At 43.4% G+C, this 16,838-nt stretch overlaps 1 protein-coding gene across 1 annotated transcript in view; it reads right to left on the bottom strand.

Annotated features, from left to right (window-relative positions):
- Rlf (rearranged L-myc fusion) overlaps positions 1–16,371 on the bottom strand; it is a 73,856-nt gene extending 57,485 nt beyond the window's left edge. Inside the window, exon 1 of the mRNA XM_005353309.2 lies at positions 16,131–16,371. Within this exon, the coding sequence (XP_005353366.1) occupies positions 16,131–16,370 (240 nt within the window). The 5' untranslated portion in view covers position 16,371. The remainder of the gene's footprint in view (positions 1–16,130) is intronic.
- Positions 16,372–16,838: the final 467 nt, after the last annotated feature.

Below are 16,838 nucleotides of genomic sequence, written 5' to 3'. Positions count from 1 at the left end.
AAAAAAAAAAAAAAAAAAGATGTGCTAAATCATTTTCCAAGTGTAATAAGACAATTTTCCGGGCACATAAGCTCAGTCAGTTGGAGAATGCCATCTACTACATTAAATTTAGTTGGCATGATGGAGTGGTACATGCCTTTAATCCTGGTACTAAGAACACAGTGGCAGGCTCATCTCTAGTTCCACGCCAGTGAGGATACATACTGAACACCATGTCTAAAATAAAGTAAAATAACCTATAGTGAGTTCAAGGTCAGTCTGAATCACACAAAACCATCCTGGGCTCAAAGCAAAACAAAACACGGGTTTAAGGGTCAGCAATATGTCTCAGTGGATAAAAATGCTTCTCACCAATGATGATAACCTGAGATTGATCCCTCCCTGAGACCTACAATGTGAAAGGAGAACACTTACTCATGAAAGATGTCCTCTAACTTCCACATGGGCATTGTGACTTGAACACACAAACTCTCTCTCTCAATAAAAATATAATTAAAAATTTAAATATGTTTTTAGCTGACAAGTAGATGTGCTAAATGACTTTCAAAATCCTTTCTTACTTCAAACACAAAATTCTACAATTATAGAAACATGGCCCTATTTTTCCCAGGGACATGAATTTGCAGGTTATAAATTCAAATACTTTTTATATATGTATACTTTGAAGTAATGAAACACATATTTGGGCATCATAATACATGCCTGAATCCAGCAATTTGGGAGGATCAGGAGTCAACTTGAACTAAGACCCTGTCTCAAAAAACCAAAAGGAGGAAAAAGAGAAACACATAATGTAGATAATCAAGCTTTAAAGGAAAAAAAAAAAAGGAAAATAATCTATGCCAGCCTGGTGTGGTGGCACATGCCTTTAATTCCAGAGACAAGCAGGGAGATGTCTGTGAGCTCAAGGTTAGCCAAGGCTACACAGAGAAACCCTGTCTCAAAAGACCAAAAGGAAATAAAATAAAATGGGGCTGGAGAGGTGGTTCCATGGGTAAAAGTGCATACTGCTCTTGTAGAGGACCCGAGTTATATTATCACTTTGGGTGGTTCATGATCACCTAAAACTAAACTGGCTTCTCTGGGTTTATACTCTTGCGTACATATAAAATGAAAATAAAATCTTTTTAAAAGAGACCAATCTATTGGTTACAAAAGGTAAAATATATTATATTCACAGCAAGCATTTACAAGTATCTATCACTTATATACAACAGAAGTTCACTGTAATTGGTAATACATAATAAAATCTCTTTTAGATTTAGAGATAGGTCTCTAAAATCTAAAAGCAGCTAAAAAAAATGTTCTGTGACACTCCTGTTGGGTTCTTCCCCCCACCACCACCAACAAAATCTCAATCGTTCGATTTTACCAATAAAGACTATGGAGCCAGATGCTGGAGTGAAAGCCTGCTGGCTCAGAAGGCAGAGAAGGCACCCAGCTGACCTCCCTCCTCAGCCCATGTCTCAGAAGCCTTCCTTCTCCTATGCCATCTCCAACCAACCTCCTCTAACTGAATGTCCCTCCCTTCTACTTCCTGTGCATCTCCCTCTCCATCTTCCTGATTCCCTCTTGCTCTCTCTGTTTTTTCTTGCTCCTTCCTGTAAACTGGTTGCTTGCTCCCATTTCTTGATCTATGGATAACTTTATTTAAGAAGAAAGCTCTTGGGTTAAACGTGCGTGCTACGGCTGAGCCACACCACAATCAGAAACAGGTTTTTTCAGTAAATGGCAATGTTGGGGTTCACAGTGTGATCATCCTGCAACAATACGCCAGGACCTTTCCCTTTCCGTTGGCTATATACTGTCAAGAAGAAAAGGACAGCTGCTTTGCAATCGTCTTTGGGGGACACGGTGATGCTCAGTGGATAAAATGTTTTGCCCCTCAACTGTGAGGACCAGGAGTTCAGATACCTAGCATCCACATAAAACCCAAGCAGAGGGGCTGGAGAGATGGCTCAGCGATTAAGAGCATTGCCTGCTCTTCCAAAGGTCCTGAGTTCAATTCCCGGCAACCACATGGCGGCTCACAACCATCTGTAATGAGGTCTGGTGCCCTCTTCTGGCCTGCAGGCATACACACAGACAGACTATTGTATACATAATAAATAAAAAAAAAAAAAAACCCAAGCAGATATCGCAGTTAGTCTGTAATCCTAGTGCTTGAGAGGTAGAGACAGAATTCCTGTAGACAAGAGGAGCCAAAGAGGAGTTCTGGGTGCAGTTGCAGACGCTGTCTCAGTAAGAAACTGGAGAGCAAGTGAGGAAGACATGCTGACCTCTGATCTCCACACATATTCAAAAATGTATACAGATATCAATCAATCTCTTGCCCCATCCTTTGGGGCTGAGATTGCATCTCAGTTACTCACACATGCACACATACCACACGCATACACACATACACATTTCTGGGAAGCTAGGGACATGGTTAAGGCTGTAGAGTGCTTGCCCTAACCTGTAAGAAGTCCTGGATTGGCTTCCTAGCACCCCATAAGCCAGATGTGGTTGTATAAGCCTATATCCCAGCACTGGGGAAGTAAAGACAGAAATATAAGAAGTTCAAAGTTTGAGACCAACTTGGGCTACATAAAAGACCCTGTCTCAAAAACAAAACAAAAACTTTTTGTGAACTAAGCACAGTAGCATATACGCATCATAACCCCTAAATGTAGAAGCAGAAGAGAGTACCAAATCCTAGGGCAGCCTGAGCTACACAGCAAAATCCTATCTTAAATTTTTTTCTTTGAAAGAAATTAACACACTTATCTTTTACTCAAGCAATAGTAAGAGCAATAGCATCTGGTCCCATTTAATGTGCCCAGCCACCTACTGCATAGCAGCTGTCTATTACCTCCAACTCTAGATAATACACATCTGTAAGAAGGCTGAAGGTCAACAGGTATTAGAATGAAAGATCTTTCAGGCTGGAGAGATGGCTCAGAGAGAGGTTAAGAGCATTGGCTGCTCCTCCAGAGGTCCCAAGTTCAATTCCCAGCAACCACATGGTAGCTCACAATCATCTGTACTGAGATCTGACACCCTCTTTCGATCTGACAGGGATACATGCAGACAGAACACTGTAAAATGAGCAAATAAATCTATCTTTAAAAGAGAATGGAAGATTTAAGTGCAAACTCCTAACATCAAAGGTACATACATATGGGGGCTGGAGAGATGGCTCAGTGGTTGAGAGCATTGCCTGCTCTTCCAAAGGTCCTGAGTTCAATTCCCAGCAACCACATGGTGGCTCACAACCATCTGAAATGAGAACTGATGCCCTCTTCTTGCCTTCAAGCAAACACACAGACAGAATATTGTATACATAATAAATAAAAAAAAAGGTACATACATATATATGCTCTCTAGTTCATGACATGAAAACACCAGGCTGATCCAAGCACGCATGATATTTTCTCCACACTTGCTGCTAGATTGTTATGGGAAAATGTGCTCTAAATTAGCATTTGCATTTACAAGTCCTTTAAAGTAGAAATCAAGACTTTGCTACAAAGAAAAAAAGTCAAATTAAAAGAGTAAGCATAACAACTCATGTAAACAAGCAATCTTAGCTAAATTAGTAGTGAGGCTTCCATTGGGATAGGCGGTTACTCTAGAGGGGTAAATGATAACCCACCAGAGGCACAAATATAATCTTAATAGTCAGGGCTAAGTAACGTCTTACCCTGGGGGCTGTGGATTGGCAGAGGGCTCGTCTACCCTGCAAAAGGCTCTGGGTTGATCCCAGCACCACACAAACCAGGAATTCTGATAACTATGCCAGCAATCTAGACTCAGGTAAGAGAACTCAGTTTGAGGCCAGTCTGGGCAACAAAATGAGTTCCAGGTTAGCCTGGAGAAGAGTGAGAGAGGTCACCATATCTTTTGTACATTTTTGGTTTGGCACTGTAATTATACAAATTATTATTATGGTATAAATAAGATTTATATCTGAACCTAGTGACACAGGCATGTAATTCTAGGTAGTTTGTAAGAATGCAGTTTTAGGCTGGGCGATTAAAGGTGGCACACGCCTTTAATCCCAGCACTCAGGAGGCAGAGGCAGGTGGATCTCTGTGAGTTCGAGGCCAGCCTGGTCTAGAAGAGCTAGTTCCAGGACAGGAACCAAAAGGCTACAGAGAAACCCTGTCTCGAAAAATCAAAATAAATAAATAAATAAAAATAAATAAATAAATTTTAAAAAAATGCAGTTTTAAGGATAGGACAGGTAATTGAGTAAGTTCAAGTGCAGTCTGGGCAATGTAGTGAGATCCAGTTTCATAATACAAAGTTTAAAGGGATACACAGTTCAGGATTAGTGTTAAACTGTGTGTACCATGTAGGGAGGCCCACGTTCAATCCCCAATACTACACTCACACATAAAAGATTCACTCAATTACTTTGATAATGATACAACAGACAAACATCTGGAGCTGACTGAATTCCCAAGTCACGCATGCATCCCTTCAGTGGTACTCCCTGTCCCTATTTACAAACCTAACAGGATTAAAATGTGAAGAAGTTAGCTAACGGAGAGCAAGGATCTTTCTAATTATTTATCCACTCTTTAGAGCTCCCAGAGGCTAGTAGCACTCACACAGAAAAAGCATATCTCTTCAGGCCAGGGTAAAATGACACATACCTTTAATCCCAGCAGGCAGGAGTCAGAAATTAAAGTGGTTTGAACAAGAATGGCCCCCACAGGGGGAACTATTTGAGAAGGATCAGAAGGTGTGGCCTTGAGGTTTCAAAGTTCACACTAGTAGATCCTGTCTCCCTCAGTCTCTGCCTGCTGCCTGTGGTTCCTAAGAAAGCTCTTGGCCACTCTTCCTACCACGGTGATCAATGAACTCACCTTCCAAAACTGCAAGTAAACCCCCAATAAAATGCTTTGTTCTTTAAGTTGTCTTGGCCATGGTGTCTCTTCACAGCAATGGAAGAACAGTATCTAAGAGACCAAGCATTTCTAAAAAGACAAAAGACAAATCTTTCTCAGCCCCAATTCATTAACTCCCAACTGCTTCAGCAGACTCTGTGCTTTAACACTTTAGGATATGTTCTTCTTTGCCTTTGCTGTTATTTGTTTGCTTTGTTTTGTTTTAGAGACAGTGTGATTTGGGCTAGATTCCCTAACTAGCTAAGGCTGGCCTTGAACTCCTGGTTCTCCTTTACTGCTTTACAGTAAAGTAGTAAGCCATCATACACTGTATGTCTGCTTTTTAAAAACTTAAGTACAAGACTTTAAGATCAGAGCCAGGTGTCATGACATTCACCTATAATCTCAACATTAAGAAGTTAGAAATCTAAACTAAAAAATAAAACCCCTCTCTCACAAACACCCTCAAGATTGCAGGGTGAATTTAATGATTAGATAAAATCTAGGTTTTTTGTTTTGTTTTTTTGCTTTTCAAGACAGGGTTTCTCTGTAGCTTTGGAGCCTGTCCTGGAACTAGCTCTTGTAGACCAGGCTGGCCTTGAACTCACAGAGATCCGCTCAGCTTAAAATCTAGTTTAAATAGACTTAAATAGCAGCTTAATGTCAGGTAGTGGCACACGCCTTTAATCCCAGCACTCAGGAAGCAGAGACAGGCACGTCTCTGAGTTCGAGGCCAGCCTGGTCTACAAAGTGAGTTCCACGGCGGACTCAAAAGTTAGAAAAACCTTGTCTTGGAAAAAAAAAAAACAAAGAAAATATTTTAACAAGACACATAAAGTAAAAGCCAGAGTTTCAGTAAGGTATCTGCCTTCTAGTCTTGCAATCTCAGCATGTGTGTGCAAGTGCATGCTCACACTCACTGAGACCTGCCCCTCAAAACCGAAGACAGACAAGGAAGGCCTCTGGAAGAGGCAGCAGGCATTTGTATCCCAATGAAGACAAAGCACCTAAGCTATGGCAGTCTTCGTGATCTTGTAATTAGCTGTTTTCTATTTACTTACTTTTATTATTAACAAAGTTAAGAGTGAGATGCACAAGATGAACCATATACACACAAAGGAATTTCAAGTCAGACATGGTGGCGCACACCTTTAATCCCAGCACTCAGGAGGCAGAGACAAGCAGATCTCTGTGTGTTTGAAGCCAGCCTGGTCTACAGAGAGAATTCCAAGCCAGCCAGGACTACATATTGAGACCCTACTATACTAATTTCGGGTATACACCCAAAACACTATCTTACTACAGACACTTTTTCACCCATGTTCACTGCTGCTCCTTTCAAAATAGCCAGGAAAGCTGGGCGGAGGCATGCACATTTTTAATGCCAGCACTGGGAGGAAGAGGCAGGTGGATCTCTGTGAGTTTGAAGCCAGTCTGGTCTACAAGAGCTAGTTCTAGGACAGCTAGGGCTGTTACACAGAGGTGTCTCAAAAAACCAAAAAAGAAAACAGCTTAGCTGTCCATCAACTAAATAACGAAATGTGATAAACTTTCACTCTACAAGTATTATCCAGCTGTTAAGAAATATGAAATTTGCAGGGCGGTGGTAGCGCACACCTTTAGGCAGAGACAGGCGGATCTCTGTGAGTTTGAGGCCAGCCTGTTCTACAAGAGCTAGTTCCAGGACAGGAACCAAAAGCTACGGAAATACGGAGAAACCCTGTCTCGAAAAATCCAAAAAGAAAGAAAGGAAGAAAGGAAGGAAGGAAGGAAGGAAGGAAGGAAGGAAGGAGAAATTCATGTAAATTCAATGAGCTGGAAACAATCATGAGGCAACCAAGATGCAGAAAGACAAATATTGAATGTCTTCTCTCATATGTGAGTACTAGCTTTGAATCTTGGAAATGTATTTAATTGGAAATACCCAGAGGTCAGAAAACTACAGTCATATAAAGGAGCTAAAGGAAATAATGGAAAAAGAAAGATTAAGTGGAGTGAGGAGTAGGAGGTAAGGGTTAATTTAAGGAGGGAATACGGAGATCCATAACACTAAAGGCCTTTGAAAAAGCTATATGGAAACCTACTGTAGAAGCTTACTGAAATATATACATATACATTGAGTTTAAGTGGAGCTACCCTAAAACAGGAACAGTATCCCTATTAAATACCAGCCTAGCAAATAAAAAGCCCAGTATCTGGGACTGGTTAGCTTTTGGGGGTGGTTGACTAGTAGTGTGCTATAGAACCTCAAACTATTATAGGCTGTTGCTATCGTTCTTGGTTACGCTCCAAAATTTGACAGTAAGACCCTACTCTGAGAAATCAAGCTGGTACTCAATTGGACAGTTCAGCCTGATGGTTTTGCTTTCATAGTGCAAGGTGCACACTACCAGAGGAGAATAAGCATTAACCTCACCCAGGTGTGCTTGAGAGCTAAAATAATGACTGGCCTGGTTACACTATGCTTACTGATGAAATAGTGGCACAAATTTTACAGGAGTAACCAAACAGTTTCTGATGGGATTTAAGGACCAATTCACAAGATGTAAACCAGTATGTGGCACTGTCATAGGGTCAAGAACCTGTGGCTAGCTAGATAGGTCACTGGCCCTGGGAAAGGCCCATTACTATTATATTGATAAGCTGACACAGTAGTAAACTAACTAATAACTCAGCGCTATATTCATTTCCCAACCCTCATTGGAGAAGCTTTTGTTTGGTTGTTCAAGATAGGGTTTCTCTTTCTTGGCTGTCCTGGAACTGTACACCAGGCTGTCCTGTCTGCCTCTACCTTCCAAGTGCTAGAATTAAAAAGGCTTGTACCACCACCACCCAGTCAAAGAAGCTTCTTGAAGTAAACAGTAAATAAAAAATTAACACAAGAAGACAAGTGGTCAACATTGAAAGAGTAAGAGACTTTGGCATGGTCAGCCCTAAATGAGACATCTATATCCTATCCCCTGGATCATCGAGGACACCGGAGCACAAAGATTGTAAGAGCCAGTGGTGGTGGATGACAGCAATGAAACAGTATTTTCCAGACAAAACAGGACAGCTCCACATAAGAATGCCTCGTGGCTGTGAAAACATACACAAGACCTAGACAAGCTCAAATCAGACAAAATTCCAGCATGGAGGAGGCTCGCAGGCACTAAATGAAGGCCTATCAGCAACCAATAGCTACTGGAAGAGAGTCAGCGTAAGACTGACCCCTTGGTAGATTGATCATGCTCCAGGGAATATTCCCACACCCAAGAGTAACTGGACATCACAAATTGGACTGGATGAGGGGGACAAAAAAAAAGACAAGAAGCTGGGTGGGTGGGAAGGTGGGGATAGATTTTGGAGGAACCTGGGGTGACGAATATGATCAAAATATACTGCATGAAATTCTCAAAGAACAAATAAAAATATTTTTAAAGAAAATTTAAATAACTACATGGAAAAACCTCAAAGTTACTTCAATTCGCCGGGCGGTGGTGGCGCATGCCTTTAATCCCAGCACTCGGGAGGCAGAGGCAGGTGGATCTCTGTGAGTTCGAGACCAGCCTGGTCTACAGAGCTAGTGCCAGGACAGGCTTCAAAGCCACAGAGAAACCCTGTCTCGAAAAACAAAAAAAAAAAAAAAAAAAAAAAAAAAAAAAGTTACTTCAATTCAAATTTGAAAGATGAGAACACGCTTAACATTAAAAGTATTAAGTTTAATAGTATCAAATTAGTAAGGCTATACAGAGAATAGGGACTCACAAACTGGTGGACATAATCTGTTTAATTTACTGGTAGACTAGAACCAAAAGTTTAAAAAATTATTTACTGTTTTATGTATATCTGTGCACAGTGTGTGTACAGTGCCCATGATGATAAGCGTGTGATCTCCTGGAGCTACAGACAGCATAAGCAGCCACATAGGTGCTGGGACTTGAACTCAGAGCACTTCAACAGTAGTGCTCTTAATCACTGAGCCATCTCTCCAGCCCCCATCAACATTCTTTTTAATCTAGGAATTTATGTTGCAGATATAAATAACCAAGCATGTTCTCTGAAACGTATGTGATAACAATCAAAGAACAACACAGATGGGTAAATTATAGTTCTACCACATGTGATGACCCATACCTATATGCCCAGCACTCAGGAGGCAGAAACAGGAGGAGCAGAAGTTCCAGGGCCAGCACTAGTAGCTACTTGAGCTCCAAGCCAATGCAGTTCACAAAGAGACCCTTGTCTCAAACAAAGACAAACAACAAGCTTGTGAAATAGCTCTGTGGGTGAGGGCACCTACCACCAAGTCTGACAACGTGAATTCAATCAGATGAACCCACACAGAAGAAAACCACTCCACAAAATTGTCTTCTGATCTCCACATGCCCACATTCACCCAGTGCACACACATACATAAGCAATTTTTAAGAAAAAAAATTAAAACCAGCAACTATCATATTTACTGCATTCCCATAAAGTGCTAGGAACAACTCTGAAGTCATACAGGCCAGGTCGAGGTCAGGAGGATCAGATGGGCAGTGACCTGAAGAGAAGCAGAAAGTGCTATTTTAGATAAGACAGCCAGGGCTGGAGGTGGTGGCTCACACATTTACTTCTCCCATGGGACAGCTGAGTGGTTGAGCTTAACCTGGAGATGGGCTCCTCAGAACCAAAGACAGTTAAGGGCTCTGGAAGAGGTGATAAACTTTTGATCTGAATGAGACAAAGCACCTATGTTTTGGCTGTCTTCACGGTCTTACAATTATTGGTGCTTCTATTTATTTATTTTAACAATGTTCAAATAGTGGGTGGACAGAATGAAACAGAACAGCAGATGTCACAGAGAACAGCAAAAGAAACAGTGTCTCCATGGCAGACAACAAGTTTCCACTGCTTCAAAGGTCACATTCAGTGTTAGGGTTACACAAGCTACAAGGCTAGCTTCTGCTTAGAGAATAGCTTGCCATATAATTTCTATCTAGACATCTCCCAAGAGAAGGAAAAGGCAGAAGAAAAGTTAATGTGTTTGAAATTACTTTTTTGCAGGCCAAGGAGATGCTTCAGCAAGCAAAAGCACCAGCCTCTCAAGCCTGACAACACGAGTTCAGTTCCCAGAGTTCACGGGAGGAGAGCTGACTCCCTGAGAACTGTCCTGACGCCCCCCACAAGCACAATGACAGCACATACTTACACAGATACACATCACACAAAAATGAATACACACACAATAATCAAAGTTTTCAAATGTATCTGTGATGCTGACGATAGAATCCAGACCATGTGGCATGCTAGGCAAATGTTCTTCTAGTTACAGCCTGATTTAATCTTTTAATATACTGAAAATAATGAACCTAAGATTCTTCATGGTCACCAAGCTCTATCTCAGCATCTCTGCACTGTTGTCCTGTTCATTTGCTAATTCAATTCTTCCACAATACTAAAATGTTTTTCATATTATCTGTCCATCCTCCCTAACCCTGCAATATACACAAGGAAATGTGTACATTATATAAATACAGGCTAGAGCTGACAATGTTCTCCAGAAAGTGCTCAGTCTCCTACTGGTTCTTTACTCCAGACAGGTGTTCCTTTTAAAAGTCTTGTCTCCTGGAAGTACCACAAAGTTCCTACACTCTAGCTCATTCGACTAATTATCTGAAGTGGGCGGTGGGTACAGAAGACAGCTCAGCAGTTAAAACAGCTTGCTGCTCTTCCAGAGAACCAGGAGCCATTCCCAGCAGCTACACCTACTGGCTCTAACTCTAGCTTTAGAGGATCAGACTGACACCAGCTCCTGGCCGCCTTGGGCACTTGCAAGCATTAAAACATGAACGTAAGAGCGCACACACACACACAGTAAGACAAATCGTTTTAAATATATCATTTATATGTCAGAATTGTACTACTTATTAAACACAAAGAAAGCTGGGTGCAGTGGCTCATGCCAGTTAACCCAGGACTCAAGAGGGTGAAGCAATAGGACTGTGGGACAGCCATGCAGCACGTTCAGGAGGCAAAGGCAAGTGTGGCTAGCTTGGTTTACAAAGTGCTCCTGGCCAGCTAAGAATAGTTAGACCCGGTCTTAAAGGGTGTGTATGTTTGTGGTGTGTGGGGAGTAACAGAATAAGACATTCTTTACAGGAATTTTTTAAAAACACAAACCAGAGATAAGGAATTTGTGAAAATAATGCTACAAATAGGAGAAATCCAACTAAAACAATGATGTCAAGAAAAATAACAGTTGAAACTAAATGTCAAACAAACACAACAGGAAGGGCTCAGTGGCAAACACTTGTCAAGCATTGAGGCTACTAAGTAAAAACTAACTTCCTGTACTAGTTAACCCACACCTGTGATCCTAGCATTTGTAAAGGGACAGAAGGATCACAAATTGAAGGACAGACTGGTACATACAAAGTCCTATACCTGGTATGTACAGATATATATAGTGACCCAGCCTTAAAAAGCCAGTCAGGCAGGCTGATTCACAATACAGTCCCATAATCCCAACACCACGTTAGATGTAGGCTTGCTTTGTTTTGTTTTTGAGACAGGTTCTCTTGGAGCCTAGGCTGGCCTCAAACGGCATTATAGCTGAGGTTTACCATGCCCTGGGCTTCTTGCAGAGCAGGCAAGCGCTCTACCAACTGATTTACATCTCAGGCCAATTTCAGTTCGGTTTGGGTTTGTTTTTGTTTTGTTTTTGAGGTCTTATTATAGCCCAGGCTGACTTCAAATTCTATTCCCTTTCCTCTAACTCCCAAGGGCTGGAACTAAGGCCTGAGCCACCCAAACCAGCAGATTCTATTTCAAACACCCACCCGGGCTGGGCAGTAGTGGCACACGCCTTTAATCACAGCACTCGAGAGGCAAAGGCAGGTGGATCTCTGAGCTGGAGGCCAGTCAGGTCTACAAGGTGAGTTCCATGACAGTCAGGGCTACAAATGCTGTTTCAGGAAAAAACAAACAGCAACAACAAAGTCCACAGAGCTAATTTAAATGAAGACAGAATGGCAGCCCCCTCTACTTTTTTGGCTAGTCAAAAATATCAAATGGAAGAGTCCCCAAATGATAATAAAGTATTAACTTTTAAATGGCATGGCACACTGATTTAAGTAGCGCAATGAAATCTTGAGATACCCATCTCTATCCCACCAGGGACATAAACATCCCTCTGTTCAAATACCCATGCTACAATGTTAGTTACTGGGTAGCCAGCTCAGTTATTATGGAGGTTGTGCTCAAGTGATCCTTATATAGTAGCTTAAAGCTAATGAGTAAGTCATAAGAAGCCCATCTTTCATTTCCTCTCTTAGGGACTTCATCACCTCACGTCATCACAGGAAGGATACATGCTATGACACCTTGAGAAAGAGACACCATTTAGACAACCTTCACTACAGTCTACTGTTGTAACTGTTCTAGGATAAGGGGTTACTATGCCTAATTTCTAGGGTAAGCCTACCTATTTATTTGTGTTGGTGAATGTGTTGGAGGTCTGAGAACTGCTTTGGAGAGTTAGTTGTTCTTTCTTACTGTGGGTTCTTGGGACTGAACGCAGGTTATTAGGCTTTGCAGGAATCGATTCCGATTTTCCTCACCCAACCATCTCACCTGCTCCATGGGTAAATATTTGGGGGGGGGGAGCTGAAGGCAGGGACAACAACAACAGTATGCAAAGAGTTTTATAGTGCCTGCAATTTCAGACAACAGTCTTGGAATGCATACCCTGCCCATAGAGAGATAATTATTGTGTGGCCTATTTGACTCAGAACCCTTCTACTCAGCCTGGCGGTGGTGGCGCACGCCTTTAATCCCAGCACTCGGGAGGCAGAGGCAGGCGGATCTCTGTGAGTTCGAGACCAGCCTGGTCTACAAGAGCTAGTTCCAGAACAGGCTCCAAAACCACAGAGAAACCCTGTCTCGAAAAACAAAAAAGAACCCTTCTACTCGGTAACAAATCCACAAAGACACATTCAGTACTTATTTTAACCATTAGAAACCAATGAAGTTGAGCTGGGAGTATATAGCCTTTATTTCCAGCATTTGTGAGGTAGAGGCAGGCATCTCTCTCTGAGTTGCAGGACAGCCTGGTCTAGTATCCAAGGCTACATAGTCAGACCCTGTCTCAAAAAAACAAGTGAGCAAACAAAAAATATGTGCAATGTTACTATAAACTTAGAATCTAAAAGTGTGAAACATGTTTACTCAAAAAATTACTTTGGTATTCTTACAGTAGAATCACTCATCTGCCTCCTAATTTCATGTATGCTAAATGAAGTTTAATTTAAAAGCCTTCAAAGCTTGTATTACAAATAGAGCCACCAGTTCTAAGACTTTCAAAATGTTTTTAAAATTTTTATTAATTCCTTCATCCATTCATTGAAGGGCATGCTAGTCTGTGCACGTGGAGGTCAGAGGAAAACCTGAGGGATTAGGACCTCTTAATCTACCATGTGGGTCAGCAGCTTCCATCCACTCAATCACCTTGCTGTCTTAGATTATGAGAATTTTGGTTTCCTAAATATAGGGGAAAAAATCCAAAGACATCATCAGTTTTTTCAACAGTAACAAAAAGTATAGCATTAATCTTTTTTTTAAAAAAAAATTAAGTTTTTCGAGACAGGGTTTCTCTGTAGCTTTGGACCTGTCCTGGAACTAGCTCTTGTAGACCAGGCTGGGCTTGAACTCACAGAGATCCACCAGCCTCTGCTCCCGTGTGCTATCACTGCCTGGTTTATTTCTTATTGGTTAACAGCATGTTACAACTGTTAGTACAATTTAAGTCTTTAGAACATTTTTTCTTTTTTCAAGACAAGTTTTCTTTGTGTAGCCCTGGCTATGCTGGAACTTGCTCTGTAGGCCAGACAGGCCTCAAACTCAGATACTTGCCTCCGCCTCCCTAGTGCTGGGATTAAAAGTGTGCAACTATTGCCTGGCTAACCATTTCTTTCTTTTTGAGACAGGGTTTCAGTCTGTACGTCTGAATGGCCCATGTAGACCAAGCATCCTTAAACCCAGAGGCCCACTTGCCCCTTCTGCCTCTGGGACTAAAGATACGTACCACCACACCCAGGCTAGGATGATATCGCTAGACACCCAATAAAACAATTTGTAGTAGTAAACACTGGAAGAGCACAGGTCAGCCCGTTACAAAAATGCACTAATGATCACCAATCTATATATTATGTGCACCCAGCTTCTCATCTTCAGCACTCAGTAGTACAATGAAGTGTTTCTTTTTCTGCCTTTCAAATGCAGAACCAAAACCAGGCAGCCGTAATGCCTGCCTTTAATCTCTGTGATCTGGAGGCAGAGGCAGGTAAAGTTCAAGGCCAGCCTGATCTACTGAGCAAGTTCCAGGACAGCCAAGGGTACACAGAGGGGAGAAAGGGGAAAAAAGTGAAACCAAGAAAGCTCTTCAGCCAACCTAATTCATGGTCACAGTTTTCCAGAATACTTGTGTAAAATGTATTCTGACAAGATCCAACCTAACTGGCTACATTCACTTGTTAGCCTTGCTGGCAGGTAACTCAAGCTCAAAAGCTGTCCTCCAAATCCTCAGTTGTTTTCCTTCCCCCACTCTCCCTGCAATTAATGCCCTCCTGTCCCATAGCATCGTGTGCCTTCTCATCCCGCCCTCTGTCACCCGTGCTCAGGCCTAGAAGTCAGAGGGTCTATCCTAGTCCAGTGGCTTCACCCATTACGTTCACCTTTTCCCTGTCATTCTCACTAGGATGTCCCCGTCACACTCTCTGGATGGCACTTTTCCTCACTGCTACCAAAACTGCACTGGAAATACTGCCATTTCTTTTTGAAATGTGTACCTGAGAAGCCTAGCCTGGAAGCCTATACGGTCTCCTTGAACTTGCAAAGATCTTCCTGCCACCGTGCTGGAGTTACAGGTATCCCCACCCTGCTTTGCAAATACTGATGTCTCCTCAAGGGAAGTCTTATTCACTGTTCCTCAATACTAGGTTAAACGTCTGACACCATTCTAAGAGTTGGCAAAAGTCTGCGGAATAAATGACCGTCCCCAAAAGAATGATCATTACTAGTAAAACACACAACAATGGAAATGCTGAACATCACACACACAGGAACTGGAATGATCTAATGTACAGAAAAGATTAGCAGAGACCAAAATCCAAGCAGACGAGGTTCTGGGTCAGAGTGGACACCACCAGAAAAGCATTCAATTGAGATAACTTTAAATCTGTCCAGGACTAGCAGAGCAAATTGTTCCCTGCCCCAACTACAACTTTGTAACACCACAATTTTTCAGCACTCAACTGCTCATTAAGAGCCCACGTACCGACATACTTGGATTACTTTGTATTCTCTAAGGTATGCCAAATGAGGAGCAGAGGGATGACTGAAACCCGATAGTGCAAGTACCAGAAGCAGAAACAATAAGGGCGGTCATTTACACTTGTGAGGCGCTCGAAAACATGGCGAAACACTGCAATATGATCATGGAGAGCAAACTTAAAAACACACCCGTCAGCATGCAGCCCCATAGATCGGGACCCGCACAGAGCGATCAATCACCTGACACCAGATGAATAGGCCACTCTATACCCTTCTCACCCGAACTCTTCTACTCCCAGTCAGGGCTCACCAGCCCGTTCCCAGCAGTACAATCCGCAAACGGATAAAGAACAGGTCACAGAATGGCATAAACACATCTCTTCATGCCCGACCCAAATGAAAAACAAACAAAAAAACAACAACAACAAAAACCCAAAACCACAACCAACCAAACGGCTCAGTAATCCTAATCCGGAATTTCTAGAAGCCATCCAAAAACCAACCGCCTATCTCTGCGAAGTCAAAAGATGCTGACTCCAAAGCCAAGTCTCTAGCTCCTGTCCACCTCTCCTGATTATTCAGAAAACCCAGGGCTTTCCAGTTTGGAGATCAGCACACTACTCAGAAAAAAAATAGAAGAAACATCTCCCTGCAGGAACTGGCAATCGATCCCTCAGGGGGGCAGTGGCGCTCCAACCACCCGGCCAGGACCCAGGCAAGAGCGACAGGGCACAGCCCTTCCAGGGAGCTCTTCTGGGCTCTCAGTACCGCCCAGCGCAACCCGCCCCAGCAGTGACTGAAGTCAGGGTTGTGGCAGAGCTGGGCCTGCCCGGCTCGGGGGCGCGGCGAAACACGGGGGTGGCATTTTCTCCTCCAGCCCCCGGCTTCTCAGGCGGACCCGGGGCCTCTTCCCCAGGCCTCCCCGCCCCTCCACCCTCGGCCAGCTAGTTGGCCCCTCACCTGGCAGAAGCTCCGGCAGTAGTTCAAAGATGAGACCTCGGACACCTCCTGCTCCCTAAGCTCGGTCTCCAGCTGCCAGAGACACGGTCGCAGACCCGGGGCTCCCGGCGCGGGAGAGGTAGGCCGATGACCCCGAGCCATGGACTCAGCCTCGGCTCCGGCTCCCGAAACCGCCGGAGCCTCAGCCCCGGCCCCGGCCCCGGCCCCGGCGGCGGTGGCGTCTCCCTTTCCGTCCGCCATCTTCCCACGGCCCAGCAGCGCGTAGGCAACCAAACCACGTGACTCCTCCTGGCCCCGCCCCCGGTAGCCCGTGAATGGTGACGCACTTGCTGGCGACGCTGGCGCCAACTTTATTCCGTCACTAGGACGCCGACTGTTGCTCCTCTCACAAGTCTCCACCGCAGCCGTCCTAGCTACAGCCTAGCAACGGCGAGGTTTTAGCGGCCCTGGGTTCGACAGGCCTTTCAGAGTCGAGGAGCGCCAAGGGCCTAGAGACAATCGAGATAGGAGAGAGAATGTGTCAGCCGAGCTGCTAGCCGAAGAGCGAGGCAACGGTATCCCAGAATGAATGAAGCCTGGATAAAAGCATCCCCGGTTGGAGGAAAATAAACAAAGATTCGAGACCAGCCTGGTCTACAGAGCTAGTTCCAGGACAGGCTCCAAAGCCACAGAGAAACCCTGTCTCGAAAAACCAAAAAAAAAAAAAAA

The sequence above is a fragment of the Microtus ochrogaster genome, chromosome 10, assembly GCF_000317375.1.
Source record: "Microtus ochrogaster isolate Prairie Vole_2 chromosome 10, MicOch1.0, whole genome shotgun sequence".
Lineage (NCBI taxonomy): Eukaryota > Metazoa > Chordata > Mammalia > Rodentia > Cricetidae > Microtus > Microtus ochrogaster.
This window is presented reverse-complemented; position numbering and strand designations above follow the sequence as displayed.